Source organism: Sarcophilus harrisii, chromosome X, assembly GCF_902635505.1.
Source record: "Sarcophilus harrisii chromosome X, mSarHar1.11, whole genome shotgun sequence".
Classification (NCBI taxonomy): Eukaryota; Metazoa; Chordata; class Mammalia; order Dasyuromorphia; family Dasyuridae; genus Sarcophilus; species Sarcophilus harrisii.
The window spans coordinates 12,415,245-12,435,579 of record NC_045432.1 but is presented as its reverse complement, the minus strand read 5'-3'; the positions used below and the strand labels follow the sequence as shown (position 1 = coordinate 12,435,579).

Here is a 20,335-nt window from a genome sequence, read left to right as displayed (position 1 = left end):
TCAGTGGCACATGAAGAGATGTGGTGTTGTTCCTTACTAAGGCTAACACTACTCAGCCAGGGCCATCTCCAGTTATTCTGATCTATATCTGGCCACTGGACTCTGATGGCTCTGGAGGAAACCGTGAGGCAGATGACCTTGGCCAGCCCTCCCTCACTTAAATCCAATTCACTTGCATGTCATGACACTTCTTGACATAACGGTCCTCTTTGAGAACAAAGGACAAACAACCACAACAATACTACTTGTTCAAATGATCTCACTGCATTCAGCCTGCTCTAACAGATTACCTGCTCTGGCATGCCCATTCTAGCACTTATTTTCAATTTTTCTCTTTCTACTGACTCCTTCCCTACTGCCTACATATATATCTATGTTTCCTCTATCTTGAAAAAAACTTCACTTGATCTTCCCATCCCTGCTAATTATCATCCTATGTCTCTTCTGCTCTTTGTAGATAAACTCCTCAACAAGGTTGGCTATGATAGTTACCTCCATTTTCTCTCCTTTCTTGTCTTCTTAACTCCTCATAATCTGGTTTCTGACCTCATCATTTCACCACAACTGCTCTCTCCAAAGATGCCAACCATCTGTTATGTTTGTTTGTTTGTTGGTGAAGCGATTGGGACTTGTTTAGGGTCATATAGCTAGGAAGTGTTAAGCCTTGCTGTGCTTTTAATTGCCAAATCCAATGACTGTTTCCCAATCCTTAATCTTTTTTTTCCTTTTTTCCTTTTTTTTATTATAGCTTTTTATTGACAGAACATATGCCTGGGTAATTTTTTTTTACAACATTCTCCCTTGCACTCACTTCTGTTCCGACTTTTCCCTTCCCTCCCTCCACCCCCTCCCCTAGATGGCAGGCAGTCTCATATATGTTAAATATGTTATAGTATGTTATAGTATATCCTAGATACAATATACATGTGCAGAACTGAACAGTTCTCTTGTTGCACAGGGAGAATTGGATTCAGAAGGTAGAAATAACCCGGGAAGAAAAACAAAAAGGCAAACAGTTTACATTCATTTCCCAGTGTTCTTTCTTTGGGTGTAGCTGCTTCTGTCCATCATTGATCAATTGGAACTGAATTAGGTCTTCTCTTTGTCAAAGAAATCCACTTCCATCAGAATACATCCTCATACAGTATCATTGTTGAAGTATATAATGGTCTCCTGGTCCTGCTCATTTCACTTAGCATCAGTTCATGTAAGTCTCTCCAAGCCTCTCTGTATTCATCCTGCTGGTCATTTCCCCCATAACAATAATATTCCATAACATTCATATACCACAATTTATTCAGCCATTCTCCAATTGATGGGCATCCACTCAGTTTCCAGTTTCTAGCCACTACAAACAGGGCTGCCACAAACATTTTGGCACAAGCAGGTCCCTTTTCCTTCTTTAGTATCTTTTTGGGATATAAGCCCAGTAGTAACACACCTGGATCAAAGGGTATGCATAGTCTGATAACTTTTGGGGCATAATTCCAGATTGCTCTCCAGAATGGTTGGATTCGTTCACAGTTCCACTAACAATGCATCACTGTCCCAGTTTTCCCACATCCCTTCTAACATTCATCATTATTTTTTCCTGTCATCTTAGCCAATCTGACAGGTGTGTAGTGGTATCTCAGAGTTGTCTTAATTTGCATTTCTCTGATCAATAGTGATTTGGAACACTCTTTCATATGAGTAGAAATAGTTTCAATTTCATCATCTGAAAATTGTCTGTTCATATCCTTTGACCATTGATCAATTGGCTCAATCCTTATTCTTGACCACTCTTCAGCCTTTGACACTATTGCTCATTCTCTCCTCCTAGATATTCTCTTCTCTCTAGGTTTTCAGGATGTTCCTTTCTCCTGGTCTCCCTCCCATCTTTCTGGTCCCTCTTCTGTCTCCTTTATTGGATCCAGATCATAACTTCTCAAACAGCTCACACCTTTTAACCCTAGTGTCCCTCAGTGTTCTGTCTTGGGTCCTATTCTCTTCTCCTTCTATGCTACTTCACTACTTGGTGATCTCATCAGCTCCCGAGGATTTAATTACCATCTCTACGCTGATGATTCTCAAAGCTACCTCACTTGCCTTAAACTCTCACTGACATCTCCCATCTCCAACTGCTTTTTAGTCTTCTTGAATGGGGGGACTTCTTTTATTAAATTAAATTAAAACATTTTTTCTGGTTATACATGATATGTTAACTTTTAAAATACATATTTCTTTATGAATTGTGTTGAGAGAGAAAAATCAGAACAAAAGGGAAAAAAATCACAGGAGAGAAAAAAAATCAGAAGTGAACTTGTTGCTCTACATGTATTGATTTACATTCAATCTCTGTAGTTCTATTTCTAGTTGCAAATGGTATTTTCTATCCAAAGTTTATTGGGAGTGCCTTGGATTCAGTTGACATCTTCAACTTAATATGTCCAAAACTGAACTCATTATCTTTCCCTCAAACCCTCTGGGTCTCTTCCCTTCCTTATTACTATAAAAGGCAACATCATCCTTCTAGTCCTTCAGGCTCACAACCTAGGGGTCATCCTGGACTAGTTAATCTCACCTGGCCCATATTCAATTTGTTGCCAAAGACAGTTGATTTCATCTTTGCAATATCTCTTGAATATATTCCCTTCTCTCCTCTGATACTTGCTATGGTATAGGCCCTCATCATCTTATGCCTTGATTACTACAATAACCTGTTGGGGGGGGGGTCTGCCCACCTCAGCTCTCTCCCCATTCCAGTCCATCCTCCATTCAGTCACTAAAGAGATTTTCTTAAAGTGCAGTTCTGATCACGTCCTCCTCTTACTCAAACTCCATTGGCTCCCTATGGTCTTCAAGATTTAATATAAAATACTTTCTTTGGCATTCAAAGCCCTTCATAAGCTACACCCTCCTATTCTCTTTTTAATCTTACACCTTACTCCCCGAAACAAACTCTTTGATCCGGGGACACTAGCCTCCTGGTTGTTCCATGAGCAAGACACTTCATCTCTTGGCTCTGGGCATTGTTCTTGTCTGTCCCCCGCCTGGAATGTTCTCCCTCCTTTGCTCAGGCTACTGACCTCCTTGGCTTCCTTTAAATCCCATCTAAAATCTACTTTCTATAGAAAGTCTTTCCCAAATCCTCTTCACTCCAGTGCCTTCCCTCTGTTCGTTATTTCTTTCTTTCTTTCTTTTTCCTGAGGCAAGTGGATCACACAGCTAAGAAGTGTTAAGTGTCTGAGACCAGATTTGAACTCAGGTCCTCCTGACTTCAGGGCTGGTGCTCTATCCACTGCGCCACCTGTTCATTATTTCTTATTTATCATGTTTATAGATTGCTTTGTATATATTTCTTTGCATGTTGTCTTCCCCATTACATCGTAAGCTCCTTGAATGCAGGGATTGCTTTTTTTTTGCCTCTTTTTGTATCCCCAGTACTTAGTCCTGGTTGTTGTTGTTTAGTCATTTCGGTAGTGTCCGACTTGATTCCTTTATTGTTTTTCTTGGCAAAGATCCTGGAGTAGTGTGCCATTTCAACTTCAATTCATTTTCCAGAAGAGGAAACTGAGGCAGACAGGGTGAACTGACTTGCCTGGGATGTCTAAGCTAGTAACTGTTTAAGGATGGATTTGAATTCAGGTTCTCCCAACTCCTGGCCTGGTGTTCTAACCACTGCTCCCACCTAGCTGCCCATATGGTAGACAATAAATGTCTATTAATTGATTGTTAGAATTTGAACCCATGTCTCCTGACTCTAAGTGAAGAATCCTATCTTCTAGGCCAGCCCTCCTTCTGTAAATGGGGAAGTATCTGCCATGTGCTTGACCATGGGTGGAAGAGGGTTATTCCTTACTGTGTGACCTAGGATCAGTCACTTCTCAGTATCTCCATTTCTTCCATTTATAAAATGGTGATCACAGTCCTTGACCTCCTGATCTCCCAAGCTACATTGCAATTCCAAACTTTAAAGACTTTAGAAATGGGAATTGTTATTTTCCATTAATTTATTTGATCCCGGGACACAAGAAGAAAGGCAGGTCTATGATCATTGTCCTCATTTTAAAGATAGGGTAACTGTGGCCCAAAGCAGGAAAATGACTTGATTAGGGTCACACAGAAAGTCAGCAGTAGAGCAAGATCAAGAAACCAAGTTTTCTGATTTGCAGACTAGGACTTTCCCCACTCTTCTGACTGGCCCCCTTCCTGGGCCTTGAATTCTTCAGCATCACTATTATCATTTTCCCCCATCTCTGCCTCTCCTTTTCTTCCACCTATCAATCTATTAATCAGTAAGCACTTATTAAGCCCTTCTATGCCATAGGCACTGTCCTCCCTTGCACCTCTCCCAACCCCTCCATGATTTTCCAGAGTTAAATAGGCTTTAAAATGGTCTCAGTTCACACACACACACACACACACACACACACACACACAGAGCACAGTGAATTTCTAGATCCCTAATCTGCCTTATACTAAACCAAGCCATGATCTCCCATTAGCCCTAATTGTCAATTAACTGCCCACTTCAATATTTTCTTTCTGTTTGTATTAGACAGTGGGAATTGATGCTCTGGTCATTTTTGTGCCTCTTTTCTAGATCCTCTTCAGGTCCCCCAGGCACTAGGACTTCCATTCTGGCTCAAACTTTGGAGAGCCCCCTTACAAGGGGCAAAGGTTACTGCCAACATCCTTCAGTGATTTTCCGGGCCTTAAGCAGACTGCTGCAAGATTACAATCTGGAACAGATGACAGAGGCATTCAATGTCATTTAATTTCTTTTTTTTCTTTTGTTGGAAGTCTGAATCACTTTATTAATCTCTCTAGTGCAATTCAAGGCATTGCTTTGTCCTCACCAGGGGTTTACTGTCTCTAAACAGTTAAGCGCCCTACCTCATTTGTCAAGATAACTCACGGCCACAGCAAACACTCTTTTCCAACAACTCGAAAGGAGATTTTATGCATGGACATCACCAGATGGTCAATACAGAGATCAGAATGATGATATACTTTGCAGCCAAAGGTGGAGAAGCTCTATACAGCCAGTTAAAACAAGACCAGAGCTGATGGTGGTTCATATCATGAACTTTTTAGTGCAAAATTCAGCTGTAAACTGAAGAAAGTAGGGAAAACTATCAGATCATATAAATATAACTAGATAATATCCCTCATGAATATGAAGTAGAAGTGAGAAATAGATTAAGGGATTAGATCTAGCAGACAATGTTTGAAGAACTATGGATAGAGGTTCGCAATATTGTACAGGAGGCAGCAACAAAAAAACATTCCAAAGAAAAAGAAGAAAGCAAAATGGCTGTCTGATGAGGCTTTTAAAGAGCTGAAGAAAGAAGGAAAATGAAAGGGAAAGGAGAAAGGAAAAGATAGACCCAAGGGAATGCAGAATTCCAGAGAATTGCAAGGAGAGATAAGGTTTTCTTAAATGAGTAATGCAAAGAAATAGAAGGAAAAATAGAATAGGAAAGACAAGAGAGCTCCTCAAGAAAATTAGAGATAGCAAGGGAACATTTCATGAAAAAATGGGCATGATTAAAAGCAAAAATAGTGTGGATTTAAAGTGGCAAGAATACAAAAAAGAACCATTCCAAAAAAGATCATAACATCACAGATAACCACAATAGTGGTTACTGATCTAGAAACATACATCCTGGAGAATGAAGTCAAGTGGGCCTCGGGAAGCATTGTCAACAATAAGGCTAGTGGAGGTAATGGAATTCACACTAAGCTATTTAAAATCCTACTGTTAGTGATACAATTCAATATGCCAGTAAATGTGGAGTGGCCAGTGGATTGGAAAAGATCAGTTAATGTTCCAATTCTACAGAAGGGCACTGTCAAAGAATGTTCAAATTATTGAACAATTACACTCAACCATTTGACACACCAGCAAGGTTATACTAGAGGTTCTTCCGGCTAGATTTCAACAATATGTAAACTGAGAATCACCAGAAGAGTAGACTGGTTTTTGAAGAGGCAGAGGAACTAGAGACCATCCTGCCAACATTCATGGGATTATGGAGAAAACATGGAGGTTCCAGAAAAACATCTACTTCTGCTTGATTGACTTTACTAAAGCTTTTGACTCTGAGTCACAAGAAAATGTGGCAAGTCCTCAGAAGGATGGGATTACCATGTCATCTGACTTGTCTCTCAGGAACCTGTATGAGGATCAACAGTTAGAAGCAATAGTTAAAACCAAACATGGAATAACTGATTGGTTTAAGATTGGAAAAGGAGTGTGACAAGGCTGTATATTAGCACCTTAATTCTATATAATCTACTATATGCATAGTGCATCATACAGAATGCCAGACTTGACAAACCAAAAGCCAGAATTAAAGTTGCAAGGAGAAATAGCAACAATCTCAGATATGTAGATGAAACTACTTCGATGGCATAAAATAAAGACGTAAGAAGCCTTTTGATGAAAGTGAAAGAGAAGAATGTAAAAACTGGCTTGAAAATTCACATTAAAAACAACAGTATCTAAGATCTTGACAATTGGTCCCATCACGTCCTGACAAAAAGAGGAAGAAAAAATGGAAGCAGTGGCAGATTTTGTCTTCTTAGGCTCAAATATCACTGCAGACAGTGACTGCAGCTGTGAAATTAAAAGATGCATGCTCCTTGGAAGAAAAGCTATGGCAAATTTGGACAGTGTACTAAAAAGCAGAGCCATCACCTTGCTGCCAAAGCTCTGGGTTTTTTTTTTCCAGGAGTATAAATGTATGGCTTTGTATAGCAATATATAGCTCTGAGAGTTGGACTATAAGGAAAACTGAGTGCTGCAGAATCAGAACTTTCCAACCATGGTGTTGGAGAAGACTTTTGAGAGACTCTTCAATAGCAAGGGGATCAAATTAAGCAATACATAATGATAGTAATTTAGGCTGTTCACTGGAAGATCAAATACCAAAGCATAAGCTTAAATACGTTGGCCACATAATGAGAAGCCAGGATTCATTGTCGGGAAAGGTTGAAGGCAAAAAGAGAAGGGGATGACAAAGGATGAGATGTATAGAGAATGTTATAGAAGCAGCAAATATGAACTTGGAGAGACTTTGGGAGTTTGTGGAAGACAGAAGGGTTGGCATGCTATGGTCCATGGTCACATGATTGAATGACTGAGCAACAACAACCCTATCTCATTTTGTTTTAGGGGGTTGTTCTGGGGAACTACTTCAATTATATCCATGGGAGTGGGGTGGTAGAGTCTAATTTTTTAATCCAGGGTGAATGCCTAAGTTTTCCAGGGGTCCTCAAACTACGGTCCATGGGCCAGATTCGGCAGCTGAGGACGTTTATCCACCTCTCTCAGGGCTATGAAGTTTCTTTATTGAAAGGCCCACAAAACAAAGTTTTTGTTTTTACTATAGTCCGGCCCTCCAACAGTCTGAGAGACAGTGAACTGGCCCCCTATTTTAAAAGTTTGAGGAGCCCTGTTAGGCTTTTTCATCACTCTCCTTTTATTCTTCCTTGGTACTATATATATTTGGAATTTAAATAGAGAGATTAAAAATCATATTTATTATTGTTGTCTTCAGAGAACCCTGTCTCTGTTGGTAGTTTGGCTGACCAGTTCTTGTGTCTTAGCTACCTTACCTTCGTTCTGCAGAGAATAGATAGCTCCTTGAAGAATACAAATAAGCTAGCTCCTTATCTATCTAGTTATGCTCTATGTATTGATCTATGTATCTTTCCTCTGTGTATTTATCTATGTATGTGTCATGTTCTATCTATCCATTTTCTATGTATGTATTGATCTATGTATCTATATATTGTTCTATGTATCTATTATCTTCCTTCTTTCCTTTCTTTCTCTCTCCCTTCCTTCCCTCCCTCTCTTCCTTCCTTCCTTCCTGTCTTAATGAGAAAAAGGGAGAGGAAGGTCAGGAGGGAAAGTTTTGTGTGGGCCTTTAGAGTGGGAGCTCCTACACAACCAAGAGACAGCCTGAGGGCTGTGACATGGAAGGAGAGACCATCTAAGTGGGAGAGGAAAAAGGAGACATCTTGCAACCAGTGTGCTAATCTTCCTAGAAATAGGCTACCCAACTTGCCAGCCTAGAAGTGGGGCAGGGGGGAGAAGGGGGAGGGGGAGCAGCTGGCGTTCATCTGAACCCTTGGATTCACTACTTGGCCCCATATCCTGGCCTCATCCCGGCCCAGATTCCATGGGCAGAGAAGTCTGTTTAGGGATGGACGGTGGATTTGATAGAAATGGAATTAAGGTTAGAGTTAAAAGTATAAAGCCGCATCTCCTACACCCAATCTAAGGAACCAGCTCTCAGGGTCAGGGAGCTCCAGGAAAGCAAGGCAGATCAGCCACACAAGGCCCTGCCCTCGGAAGAAAACCAGGCAGGTGCTGCAGGGCCTGGCCAGGACTTCCTCACTTCCCTACCACCTCCAAGTGGGTTTAATGCAAATGGATGGGAAAAATGATTATGGTTTTCTCTGGGTAGGCCGAGGGGGGGCAGGGGAGGGGAAGTGGAGAGGCTTAAGCCCCTGGCCCAATTAAGAGATCAGAAGTTTAAGCATTTGGGGAGCTTGGAAGGTGAGGAAGGCCACAGCTAATCCAGTAAGGCTGGTATAAAACCCAGTGACAGGACTACCACCAGGTCAGACAGCAGGTGGGGGAGGGGTAGAAGAAGGCTTCAGAGCAGTGGAAGGGCTGTGGGGAGGTGGCTGAAGAGCACAGAGAGGGCAGGGAAAGGGAAGAAAGTCAGGGACCATGACACAGGCATGGGACCCTGCAGGGTTCTTGGCTTGGCGGCGGGACGAGAACGAGGAGACTACTCGGGCGAGTCTTTTTGTTTATACCAACAGCAACAACACAAAGGGTGAGTCTGTGACCGTGATGTTAGAGAGGTCACTGGTGCTCATTGAATTAGGCCTCAAGATAAAGGCTCTGGTCATTCTCATTGGAGAATGGACAGGAGCCAACAGAGCAAGTGCCCATCCAGGTAGACTCTGGCGGGTCCCCTGCTGTCACTCAGAAGATCACTGAATGATTGAGGGAGGAAACATGAAGCTGGAACAGAAACACAGAAAGTCTTGCTCAGAAAGAAACATGATTGAAGGCAGAGGGGAAACTAAAGACTGTAGTGAGCAGGGCTTGCCTCACCAAGGGGGGGTGACTAAGGAAGGTAGAGAGAGGGTGGTGGGGTCGAAGGAATGTCATGGACACCCCCTGGTTGAGGGAGATGTTCTTTTTGGACATAATTTCCAAGTGTCTCATCTGACAACTTGGTTTTTGGGAGGGGGCTCCCACCCAAGGTCCATTATGTGACTGATTTCTCTCTAATTTCTCCCATGTACCACTCAATACTCCCTCCCATAGGCCCATTTGAAGGTCCCAATTATCACATTGCCCCACGCTGGGTATATAATCTCACCAGCTTCTGGATGATCTTTGTGGTCATTGCTTCCGTCTTCACCAATGGCTTGGTGCTGGTGGCGACTATGAAGTTCAAGAAATTGCGCCATCCCCTGAACTGGATTCTGGTGAACTTGGCCGTGGCAGACCTGGGAGAGACCATTATCGCTAGCACCATCAGTGTCATCAATCAGATCTATGGCTACTTCATCCTGGGCCACCCGATGTGTGTTTTGGAGGGCTACACTGTTTCTCTATGTGGTAAGGAAGCTCCAGGAGCAGCCTGGAAACAGAAATGGGGCTAAAATGGGGCTAGATTTAGAGGGTACAAAATTTAAGGGGGGGAGGGGGCTCTAACAGTCCTTCAATAGACAGAAACAACAGAGCTTAGCACTGTCTTAACAAGAATAATTAGTTAAGATAGGTTTTTCCAAGGCGGTAGACTGGGCTAAGCTCTTACTTACTTCCTGCCATGTGACAGCCTTGTGCTCTCCCAGTTGAACCCTTCCTTGTATTTGTTCAAGTTGTCGGAAGGTTGATGAAAGTGATAATGTCAGAAGACAGAAGTAACCGTGGCAAAGCTGCCCTAGTATCTTTACACTAGGTGTGTTCCAGCTACAGAAATGAATGTGAAAAAACAGATGACTACAAAAGAGTAGGAAAGGAAAGAAGAAAAAGGAATAGAGATGAGGAATTTGATGGGCATTTGCAAAATGTTGGAAAGAAAACAAGAAAGAAAAAAGTAAGAAAATGAAAGCAAAGAAATACAATAGAAAAAATAACAAGGGAAAGGAAGAAAGAGAGAAGGAGGAAGGAAGGAAACAGATGAGGGAAGGAAGGCAGAAAGGAAGGAAAAGAGAGAGGGAAGGAGAGAGGGATGGACGAAGGGAGAAAGGAAAGAAAGAAGGAAAGGAGAAAGGAAGTAAAGAAGGAAGCTAGAAGGAAGGGAAAGAGGAAAAGAGGAAGGGAGGGGGGGAAGTAAGGAATTTTTTTCTAGAAGGCTGAGAACATGTCTCTCCCTGGAAATCCCGATGCCTCTCCGTGGGGTTGGACTGATTGGTGGGGGCCTGAGTGAGAGCTGAGAGGGAGGCAGCCTCTTCACATCTCAGGATTTCTCCTCTCCCCTACTGACCTCACCCTTAGTTCCTGTTGAATCCATTATTTGCTTTTCTCCCTTCTTTCTCTAGGAATCACAGGTCTCTGGTCCCTGGCCATCATTTCCTGGGAGAGGTGGGTTGTGGTGTGCAAGCCATTTGGGAATGTGAAGTTTGATGCCAAGCTGGCCATGGTGGGCATTGTCTTCTCCTGGGTCTGGGCGGCTGTCTGGACTGCACCACCCATCTTTGGTTGGAGCCGGTGAGCATTTCTGAGGAGTGGGACGAGGGCTGGTGGTTCCTCAGAACTCATATATCATGCAGAGTCATACGTGTTTGCTACAAGACAGTTTTCTGGGCCTCAGTTTTCCCATCTATAAAATTGGAATAATGGTACTATTTCCTCTGAAGGATCGATGAGAGGAAAGTGCTTTGCGAATCTTAGAACCCCCAAGAAATGGGAGCTATTACTATTATTATTGTTAATAATAATAATAAATGAAACTCAGAGACCCCCACAAAGGCTTGAATTGTATACAGAGTCAGGAAGGCCCAAGTTCCAATCTGATCTCACTTACTTGCTAGTCATGTGATCCTGGGCAAGTCACTTCACTCTGTTTGCCTTAATCCTTTGGAGAAGTAGCTTTGCTAGGAAAACCCCAAATAGGGTCACGAAGAGTTATATGAGACTGAAAAGTGATTGAACAGCAAGAGGACAGAGACTATCTTGTCATTGTAACCCTAGTGCCTTAGCAGAGGGCTTGGGATACAGCAGGTGCTTATTACATGCTTTTTGAAGCATTGTTAAAGTGGATCTTGGTTCAGGGGAAAGAGTGTGGGGTTTGTAATTGGAGAAAATGGCTTCAGATCCTGAATGTGTTCCTTGTTCTCTTTTGGGCAAGATCCTTTGTCTACTCTGAGCCTTAGCTTCTTCAGCTGTTGAATCAAGGCTCCTCCTGAAGTCAGGCCCGAGCACCTGTGAGAGGTCACGGGAGAGCCCCAAAGCCTGGTTCTTCTTCTTGCTGGGCCTTTGTACCTTTTGCTTTCACTCTTGCCCCTTTATTCTCAGATACTGGCCTCACGGGCTGAAGACATCCTGTGGGCCTGACGTATTTAGTGGCAGCTCCGACCCTGGTGTACAGTCCTACATGATTGTCCTCATGTCCACCTGCTGTATCCTTCCTCTCAGCATCATCATCCTCTGCTATATCCAAGTGTGGCTGGCCATCCGCGCAGTAAGTATCCTTTTACCTCCAAAGGGCCACCTTGCTGGGGGCTCTGGCTCAGGCTTCCCAGCGGTAAGAGACTTGGGAAGAATCTGAAAAGTGGCAGGGTAGAGCCGATGGGAAGACCCAAGTTCAGATCCTGGCTTGGACATTGGACAAATCGCTTATGTTTCTGAGCACTGATTTCTTCTAGAAAATGGGAAGAAGAATAATAATAGCACTTAAAGGCTAGGAGTATTACAAGGCCTAAATAAGAGAATCTATGTAAAGTACTTTATAAACCTTAAAGTGCTATATAAATGTTTATCATCATCATTATAATCATTATTATCACCACCACCATCATCATCATTATCATAATCATTGTTATCATCATTATCACCATCATCATCGTCACCATCATCATTCTGTTCCTGTCCAGCATATGAAGGAGGGCTCAGATTGTGGGATCACAGGAGCTTAGATGTGGAGCTGGAAATGCCCTCAGAGCACATCAAATTCAATCCCCTCATTTTACAGAAGAGGAAACTGAGGCCCAAGGAGGGGAAGGGACTCGGCCACAATCTGTAGGCAGTAAGTGGGAAGACCAAAAGTGGGAGTCAATTCATTGAGAGACTCTTGTAACCAATTCCTTGAACTCTTTAGACGAGTTGTGGAAAGAGCCACACTACATACTAATAACATATTTAGGAGGAGATGCAGAAGTTCAGAGAGTGACTTGTCCAGGGTCATACAGCTGGTAAGTATCAGAAGTGAGCCTTTGAACCCTCAGCTTTCTGGCTCCAAGTATGAAGCTCACCCGCATTCATCTGTCAGATGCTGTAGAATAATACTGTCGAATAATGTCTGGTTAGCGTATGTGTGGAGGGGCAGGTAGTGGTGGTCGTTAGAGCTTTACTAACAGGATATTCATGACCCAGAGTCAGCAAAATCTGAGCCTCTTTGCTAGTGGAAATGGGCATATTTTAATTTCTTTATGCTCTTTCTCCCCCATCGCCCCTCATGACTGAAGGTATATGTTTAAAACACAGGTAGCTATAGGTTCAGTATGGCTCAGGGCTTGTCTGCCACTTGGCCTTATTAATAACAACAAGAGCTAATGCTTATACATCACTTTGAGCTCTGTAAAGAACTTTATGTCTATTGGCTCACTTGATGTTCACAATAATCCTGGGAGGTAGGTACCATTGTTATCACCATTTTACAGATGAGGAAACTGAGGCAGACAGAGATTAAGTGACTTGTCTAGGGTTGCACAGCTAGTAAGTGTCTAAGACAGGATTTGAACTCAGGGCTTCCTGACACTATGTTTAGCTCTTTAGCCACCAGGCCACCGAGCTGCCTGTGGTTCACAGTGTGCACTGATTGCGCTATCAATCAATAAGCATTTATTAAGCATCATTATGTGCCGGGTACTAACCAAGTCAAGAATGAAAGTTTTTGCTTGTATTCTTCTGGGAAGATAACAAGTGGTACCTGTGGGCCAGCCCTACCAACCCAAACAATATATATCTCTAACTGCCATTATCCCTTCCACATCACAGGGTTAGGGACACACTGCCCCCCAGGATCTAGAAAATTCACAGAAAAGTTTTTGACCTTTCCTTCCTACCAGAGAAGAATTTTGGATTTTTTCTTTCTTTTTTTTTATGAGGGATTTACATTATTGTAAAATTTGGGTTAAGTATTTGGTCATAGGCTTGTGTCATCTGCTGGCCTTTGTGTGCAGTCTGCAGCTTCCACAAAACTTTCCCATTTAATTTCTTATGCCTCCTAGCAATATATTGGTACTATGATGGAGAAAGTCGCATTGTGGAAGGTGTGTGTGTGTGTGTGTGTGTGTATCACACATATAAGTCTAAACTAAATATTTATTAAATAAACGCAACCCAATTTATAACAATATAATTGAAAACGAATACCTGCCAAAGGAACACAATATATTTTTGGGGATCAGGCTGGAGCTGGGTTGGGAAGGCATTGGCTCTTGAGAGTCTTCATGTAAACGATGGCTTTTGAACTGAGATTTGAAGGGAAGTCAGGACTCTAAGAGACAAAAATGAGGAGGACTTGAGCCTCCTTCCCCCAATGGGGCATGGTCTGTAAGAAAATAGGAGCCCTGAGGCTGAGCAGTTGGTGTCTGAGGATGAACCCAAAGGCCAGTCTGCCTAGACTGGGGAGGATATGAAGGGAATGCTGGCAAGGGCAGTTGGGGCTTTAAGGGCCGACCAGAAGAGTTCCTGCTTGATCTCAGCGGTCACAGGCAGTTGCTGGACTTTATTGAATTGGGTGATGATGTAGTCAAGCTGCTTTTTCAGCTCTCCAGTTACGCAGAGAATTGCATGTACAGATTGAACTGGCTCCCCAGGGTAGCTCTGGCCACACTCAAGTGAGGTACTTTTGGATGCGATTTTATTTCCTTGCTTCAGATGGATTGCTTCATTAGAGCAGAGAATTTCCGTACGGAAATCCCTTCCAAAGATGCAGATCCATACAGTCCATCCGGTCCCTATAGTTTTAATGAGCTTCCGAGGCCCAGACGCAAAATGATCCGTCTGTGGTCACATGGAGCATATGCATCCGAAACAGGACTTGAATCCAGGGCTGTCCCTTATGCTGCCGATGGGATCGTAGGCTCACAAACTGAGAGTTGGCAGGGGCCTCAGAGGTCATCTAGTCCAATACTATGGAAGAGTTTGGGATCCAAATACAGGCTAGGTCCCCATCTTCAAATTCTAGGAGTCTCCTTATCTCAGTCCATCCCCTTTCCTTCTAGCACCCTTTTTGCCTGGCACCCCCCAATGGCTGCCTTGCCAGCCTTTGTCTGGTCTCTGCAGTAATCCCTGGGCACAGTACAAGACACTCTTATCAAAGGCTTATCCCATGAGGCCAGGACAACCTAGTGGTCCAGTTTCCTCAGAAGATGTCCTCGGGACGTCCCAAGCTTGATATAGTAGATAGAGAGCTACATAGGAAATTGGGAAGTCTGGCCTCAAATCCTGCCTGGGCCATTTAACAGCTGGGAGACTCTGGCCACTTCACTTAATATCTCAGAGCATAGATTTCCTTGTCTGTAGATTGGAAATGATTGGTTGGTAGTTATTCTTTATTCTCAAAGAGCACCAAAAATGGCATCATTATATTGAGGTCAAGGTACAGTGTTTGTGACTGTGACTGATCAGACCAATATGGGTTCAGAAAGTTCTGCCACAGGTTGGACACAGATAGTCCAAGTAAACACCTGGAAATGGAAATAATAGCACTTAATGGGCAGAAACATTGTAAGGCTTAAGTGAGAGAAGGTATGTAAAACATTTTATAAATATTAAACTACTACATAAATGTCGATTATTATTATTATTATTATCCTGCCTGTAGACACTTTGAAAGCATTGGGGAGGGCAGCTAGATGGTGTGGTGGATAGAGTATCCACTCTGAAATCAGGAGGCCCTGAGTTCAAACCTGACCTCAGACACTTAACACTTACTAGCTGCAGGTCACTTGACCCCAATTGCCTTGGAGAAAAAAAAGAAAGTGATTGTGGATGTCATCAAAGGACAACCTTGGAAGGGGCTGTGGAAGAGAGAGTCCGGAGTCCCAGCCTCCTTTGTGTCTTAGTGAGAATGGGACCATCATCAGCTTGATTGTGGACTGTGGGATGAGAAAAAAAATAAATGTTTTCTTAAAAACTTAAGCATTAAACATCAGTACAAGTAAACATACTTTATTAAAAAATTTTAGTTTGGTAGGGGTGGGGCTGTGGAAATGAGCCTGGGATTGCAGAGATATGGGAAAGTCCCTATTAGAGAGGCAAGAACAGAAGTTCTTCTATTTCAAGCCAGAGAGAGTTTCTTGGAGGTACCCGAGAACACAGACATGGGCAGTAAGCTCTTGAACCCAGCTTCCAGGCCAGCTCTAGCTTTTTTGGCACAATGCCTCACCGCCTCTCATTTAAATGACTTGATTTCGATTAACCCTAGTGCTTTCTCAGTTTCTTCCTAAAGTCTCATCCGTCATTTTCCCTCCTATCATAGTTTTTATTCCAGTAATTCTCAACCTTTTTGGTCTCAAGAACCTTTACACTTTTAAAAATGAGCAGGGGTCCCCTTAAAGTTTTTTTTTAATTTAAAACTCATGTTTTATCCAGCATTAACTGTCCTAGTAGAAATGAAAGCATCTTCATATTATTACGAAAATTGTTTTGCATTCCCAGGGTCCTTCACAGGAAGCCACACCTTGAGAATTCTTCTGGCTTGGTTTGGTTTTTCTTGCTTTGCATTATTTCATAAAGGTCTCACATGCCACCGGTCCCTGACCATTCCTGTATTGCTGGACATTGAGTTGCTCCCAGTCTAAACAAGGGCGGGTGGCGTTTTCCTCCTTTGGCTTCCTCAAAGCATTCCACAGTTGACGACGGAAAGTTGGAAATCCTCTGATAGCTCTAAAGCCTTCAAGGGTCATCTAGATTATAAGAATATGGGCATCCAGTCCAACTCCCTATAGGCCTAGAGGGTCAAAGTCATTTATTCCAGGTCAAGAATTGGGCAGGAGCCAGAGAGAGATCACCTAGAAAGGTCATAAGAGCACAGAAGCTGGAGGGAGTCCTAGAGGTCCTCCAATCCAGTCCTTCGTTTTACAGTGAGAAAACTGAGTGTAAGAGAGGTGAATTTACTTGCCTAAGGCCCCACAAGTAGCAAGTGGCAGAGTTAGCATTTGAACTCAGGACCTTCAAATCAATGGTTTTTTCTACTACACCAGGATGTCTCCTGGGACTGGTCAATTGCCAGATGAGGAGAGCCATTGTCCTTTGGAGATGCTCTAGGGGAGAATTCAGAAAGGGAATTGAGGAAACTTCTCATCCTTCCGTATTCCAGAGATGCATATTTTCCTACTTGGAGGAAAGAAGTGAACAGAACACAGATTCCAAGCCAAGTCCCCATCTTCCAACTTCTAAAGAGCAGCCCCCAGCCCAGATTTCTTCTGAGCTCTGAATGACTTTTCTGTTCAAAGAATGATCAATGATGATGGCTACCAAAAATAATCAGTGTTTTATATGAGAATTCTAAAGAACTCCTTGAAATACTGGTGTGTGTGTGTGTGTGTGTGTGTGTGTGTGTGTGTGTGTGGAGGGGGTAGGTTGGGAGTGAAAGGTGGGGGGAGGGGAGATCCTACGGGACCCAGAACAATTGCCCCACTTTGTGGCATCCTTGCAGTGGTTTTTGTTTGTCTGTGCTTGATAGGCTGCCTCCTTCCCTTAGGTTGCTAAGCAACAGAAGGAATCAGAATCTACCCAGAAGGCTGAAAAGGAAGTGTCTCGCATGGTGGTGGTAATGATCCTTGCCTATTGCTTTTGCTGGGGGCCCTATACCTTGTTTGCATGCTTTGCGGCGGCAAACCCTGGTTACGCCTTCCACCCTTTGACAGCATCCCTGCCTGCCTACTTTGCCAAGAGTGCCACTATCTACAACCCCATCATCTATGTCTTCATGAACCGGCAGGTAAGGAGAAGGAGAAGGGGTTCAAATTTCAGTCCCGCCACTCTCCGTGAGAGTGACCTCGGAAGTGACCACAAGAGCTCCAACCAATCATTGGTCCACACCACTCACTATCTCACGTGTGACATTGCGCCAAGGGCCAGACAGTGGGTAGGAGAACATGGCTGCTTCAGCATGCACAGCCCTTAATAACCTGCGTTAGCATCTTTCTGCCAGAAATTAGTCTCAGAGGAGCGCAAGATTTAGCATTGAAATAGACCTTCTAGACTGTCCATTTTATAGATGAGGCTCACATGGGGCAATACCCAACATCACCAAGGTAATAATATTGTACTAACAGTAACTAACACTGTAAAAAAATCAGGATTTTTCTCAGTTATCTGTGAAAAACATTTTTAGCCTTTTTTAAAAATATAATTCTGATTTCTAAATTCTCTCCCTCTCTCCCTCCCTCCCCTCTTCCCCTGAGATGACAAGCAGTTTGATAAAGGTTATACATGTACAGTCATGCAAAACACATTTCCATTTTATTCGTGTTGTGAAAAAAAACACCGATCAAAAAAACCTCCAAAACAAAACAAGAAAAAGAAAGTAAAATAATATTTTTGATACTAATACAATAAGCCTGGCACAATGAACAGAGAACTGGCTTTAGAGATAGGAAGACCTGTGTTCAGATTCTGCCTCTGAAATTGACTGTGTGACCCTAGGCAAGTCACTTACCCTTCCAGGGCCTCAGAGATTCATTAAGACAATAAACTGCAGAAAAGTTGTCGATTGTCATTGTTAGAGGAATTTTCCATACCGAGAGTTTCTCTGTACCAAGGAAATAGCAGGATCATGCCAAGAAAAAAAGAGAGGCAGGGCTATGTCCTTCTGCTAAATAAAATCATAAATTTAGATAAAGACCCTTAGAGGTCATCAAGCCCTCATTTTATAGACCCCTGCTTCTTAAACTGTGGGTCACAACCCCATATAGGCTCTTGTAACTGAATGGGGGTGGGTCGCGAAATTCTGATTTATCAGTAGTAATGTCTGATTCGTAGACCAATTTTATAAACCTATATATCCTGGGGTGCCTGAAAATGTCTTGGGTGAAATGGTGGGAAAAGTTTAGGAAGTCCTGTAGAGAATACAGGTGAAATGACTTGCCCAAGGTTTCATGTGTAGTAAGTGGGAAATCCCATCTCTCTTTTCCAATCTCTGTATCTACTGTCTGCCTCGGGGGAAAGCCTTTTGTTGACTCCAACTTACCTTTCCCAAACTGTGTCTTTCTGTGTCTCTGTCTCTCTCTGTCTCTGTGTCTCTGTCTCTATCTGTCCCTTTCTGTCTTTCCATCTCTCTCGCTTCTCCCTTGGTTCTCTCTGTGTGTCTCTGTTTCTCTTTGTCTCTTTCTGTCTCTCTGTTTCTCTCTCTCTGCCTCCGTCTGAATTCCTCTCTCTCTCTTTCTGTGTCTCTCTGCTTCTCCTCTGTCTCTGTCTCTCCTCTATCTCTGTCTCCATCTTCATCTCTGTCTCTGTCTTTGTCTCTGTCTCTGTCTCTCACATACATACAGAAACACATACACAAAGACAGACATCCACACAGAGACAGACATCCATACATACACAGAGACAGATACACACAAACAGAGACAGACACAGAGACACAGAAAGAGAGAGAGATTCACATGGAGTCAGAAAGAGAGAGACAGAGACAGATAGACAGACAGACACAGAGACAGAGAAACAGAGACACACATAGAGACAGACACACAAAAGAGACAGAAACAGAGACATACAGATAGACACACACACATACACGGAGAGAGAAAAACAGAAATACTTACAGAGAGACAGAAAAGAAACAGAGACAGACATACACACAGAAACACATACATACATAGAGACACAGACACACATACACACACAGAGAGAGACAGATATAGAGGAGAGACACAGAAAGACAGAGAAAGACAGAAAGGACAGACAGACAGAGAGAGACAGAGCACGAGGAGGGTGAGGATAAAAGGAAAATGTCGTGAAATCATAATTTTGAGAAATTTCTTGAATGGGTAGGGCATATGAGAAATTTCTTTAGACTAATTTTTAATATTGGGGTCAGTTCAGATATAATGAGGGAATTTATTTAGAAGCTAAGGTGTCCACATTCCCTCAGGTACCAACTGGTAAAAGGAAAAAAGCCATTGGGTCCAGATAGCCCTTTTGGGTAGAGGAGAAGAGGTTGGGGAAATAGAGGAAGTCCCATTTGGTGCTTCCTTCCTCTTCTGCCCTTCCCCAGCAACAATAGGACAGAAAAAAAGGGAAGGGGTACTGTGTAACACTTCTAGAGGCTTTTTCTAGAGGTTTCCTTCCCACCTAGATCTGCCCAAACATCCCGAGATGATTTATGTGACTGCCAGAAAGATGGCCACTTCGAGGCAAGACCAGCTGCTGTCCAAGGCGACAGAACAGTGAGGAGGGGCTCTTCCTTTGCACCCTTGCACGCTGGCCGGAGGGCTCCGGTTTGGAGGCTGGCCTCTCAGGCCCTCAGCAGCAGTATGCCTCTATTGCTTAACCTCCCGGAGCCTCAGTTTTCTCATCTGAAAACTTGGGACAATAAAAGCTTATCGGGAGGGTCAAATGAGATAAGATGTAAACAGCTATTCTTGTTGGATCATGAGGGTGTCTTTCTAATCTAGAGTATTCTTGAATTGGCAGAAAGTAGAGGCAGAGAAAAGATTATGAAGTTTTTCTGGCGGGTCCGTGATTAATCAAATACTAAGCGCAGATCTGTTTTGCAACATTGTCTAATGTCTCCTGTCCTTCCAGTTCCGAACCTGCATCCTACAGCTTTTTGGGAAGAAGGTGGATGATGGCTCTGAAGTTTCCAGCACCTCTAGGACAGAGGTCTCTTCTGTCTCCTCTGTGGCACCTGCCTAAACTTCCCCACCTCCCCTACCCCAAGGCCTGAGAACAAGGCCTGTGCCTCACACAGAAACAAAACCCTACACCCCCACTTTTCCCGACTCCAGTCTTCGCTTTTCTTCCTACCCTCATCCTGCTCTGTTCCCTTCCCAACTTTGTGGAACAAAGTGGGGATTCTCCACTCCTAGGCAACCGGTCACAAAGGTTGCCAGTGCTAGTCTCCCAGCAGTTCTTCCC

At 43.2% G+C, this 20,335-nt stretch overlaps 1 protein-coding gene across 1 annotated transcript; it reads left to right on the top strand.

Annotated features, from left to right (window-relative positions):
- The first annotated feature begins 8,708 nt into the window (after positions 1 to 8,708).
- Positions 8,709 to 20,193, top strand: LOC100921555 (red-sensitive opsin). The gene is made up of 6 exons (XM_003774721.2): positions 8,709 to 8,840; positions 9,341 to 9,637; positions 10,564 to 10,732; positions 11,540 to 11,705; positions 16,956 to 17,195; positions 20,003 to 20,193. Exons 1-6 carry the CDS (start codon positions 8,732 to 8,734, stop codon positions 20,111 to 20,113), a joined length of 1,092 nt encoding a protein of 363 aa, XP_003774769.1. The 5' UTR covers positions 8,709 to 8,731; the 3' UTR covers positions 20,114 to 20,193.
- The last annotated feature ends 142 nt before the right edge of the window (positions 20,194 to 20,335 follow it).

Bases quoted from the DNA above. Each gene is read 5' to 3' on its own strand.
- LOC100921555 (XM_003774721.2), top strand. From the start codon at position 8,732: ATGACACAGGCATGGGACCCTGCAGGGTTCTTGGCTTGGCGGCGGGAC. The intron at 9,638-10,563 runs GTAAGGAAGCTC...TTCTTTCTCTAG, and splicing joins CTACACTGTTTCTCTATGTG to GAATCACAGGTCTCTGGTCC. The intron at 17,196-20,002 runs GTAAGGAGAAGG...CTGTCCTTCCAG, and splicing joins ATGTCTTCATGAACCGGCAG to TTCCGAACCTGCATCCTACA.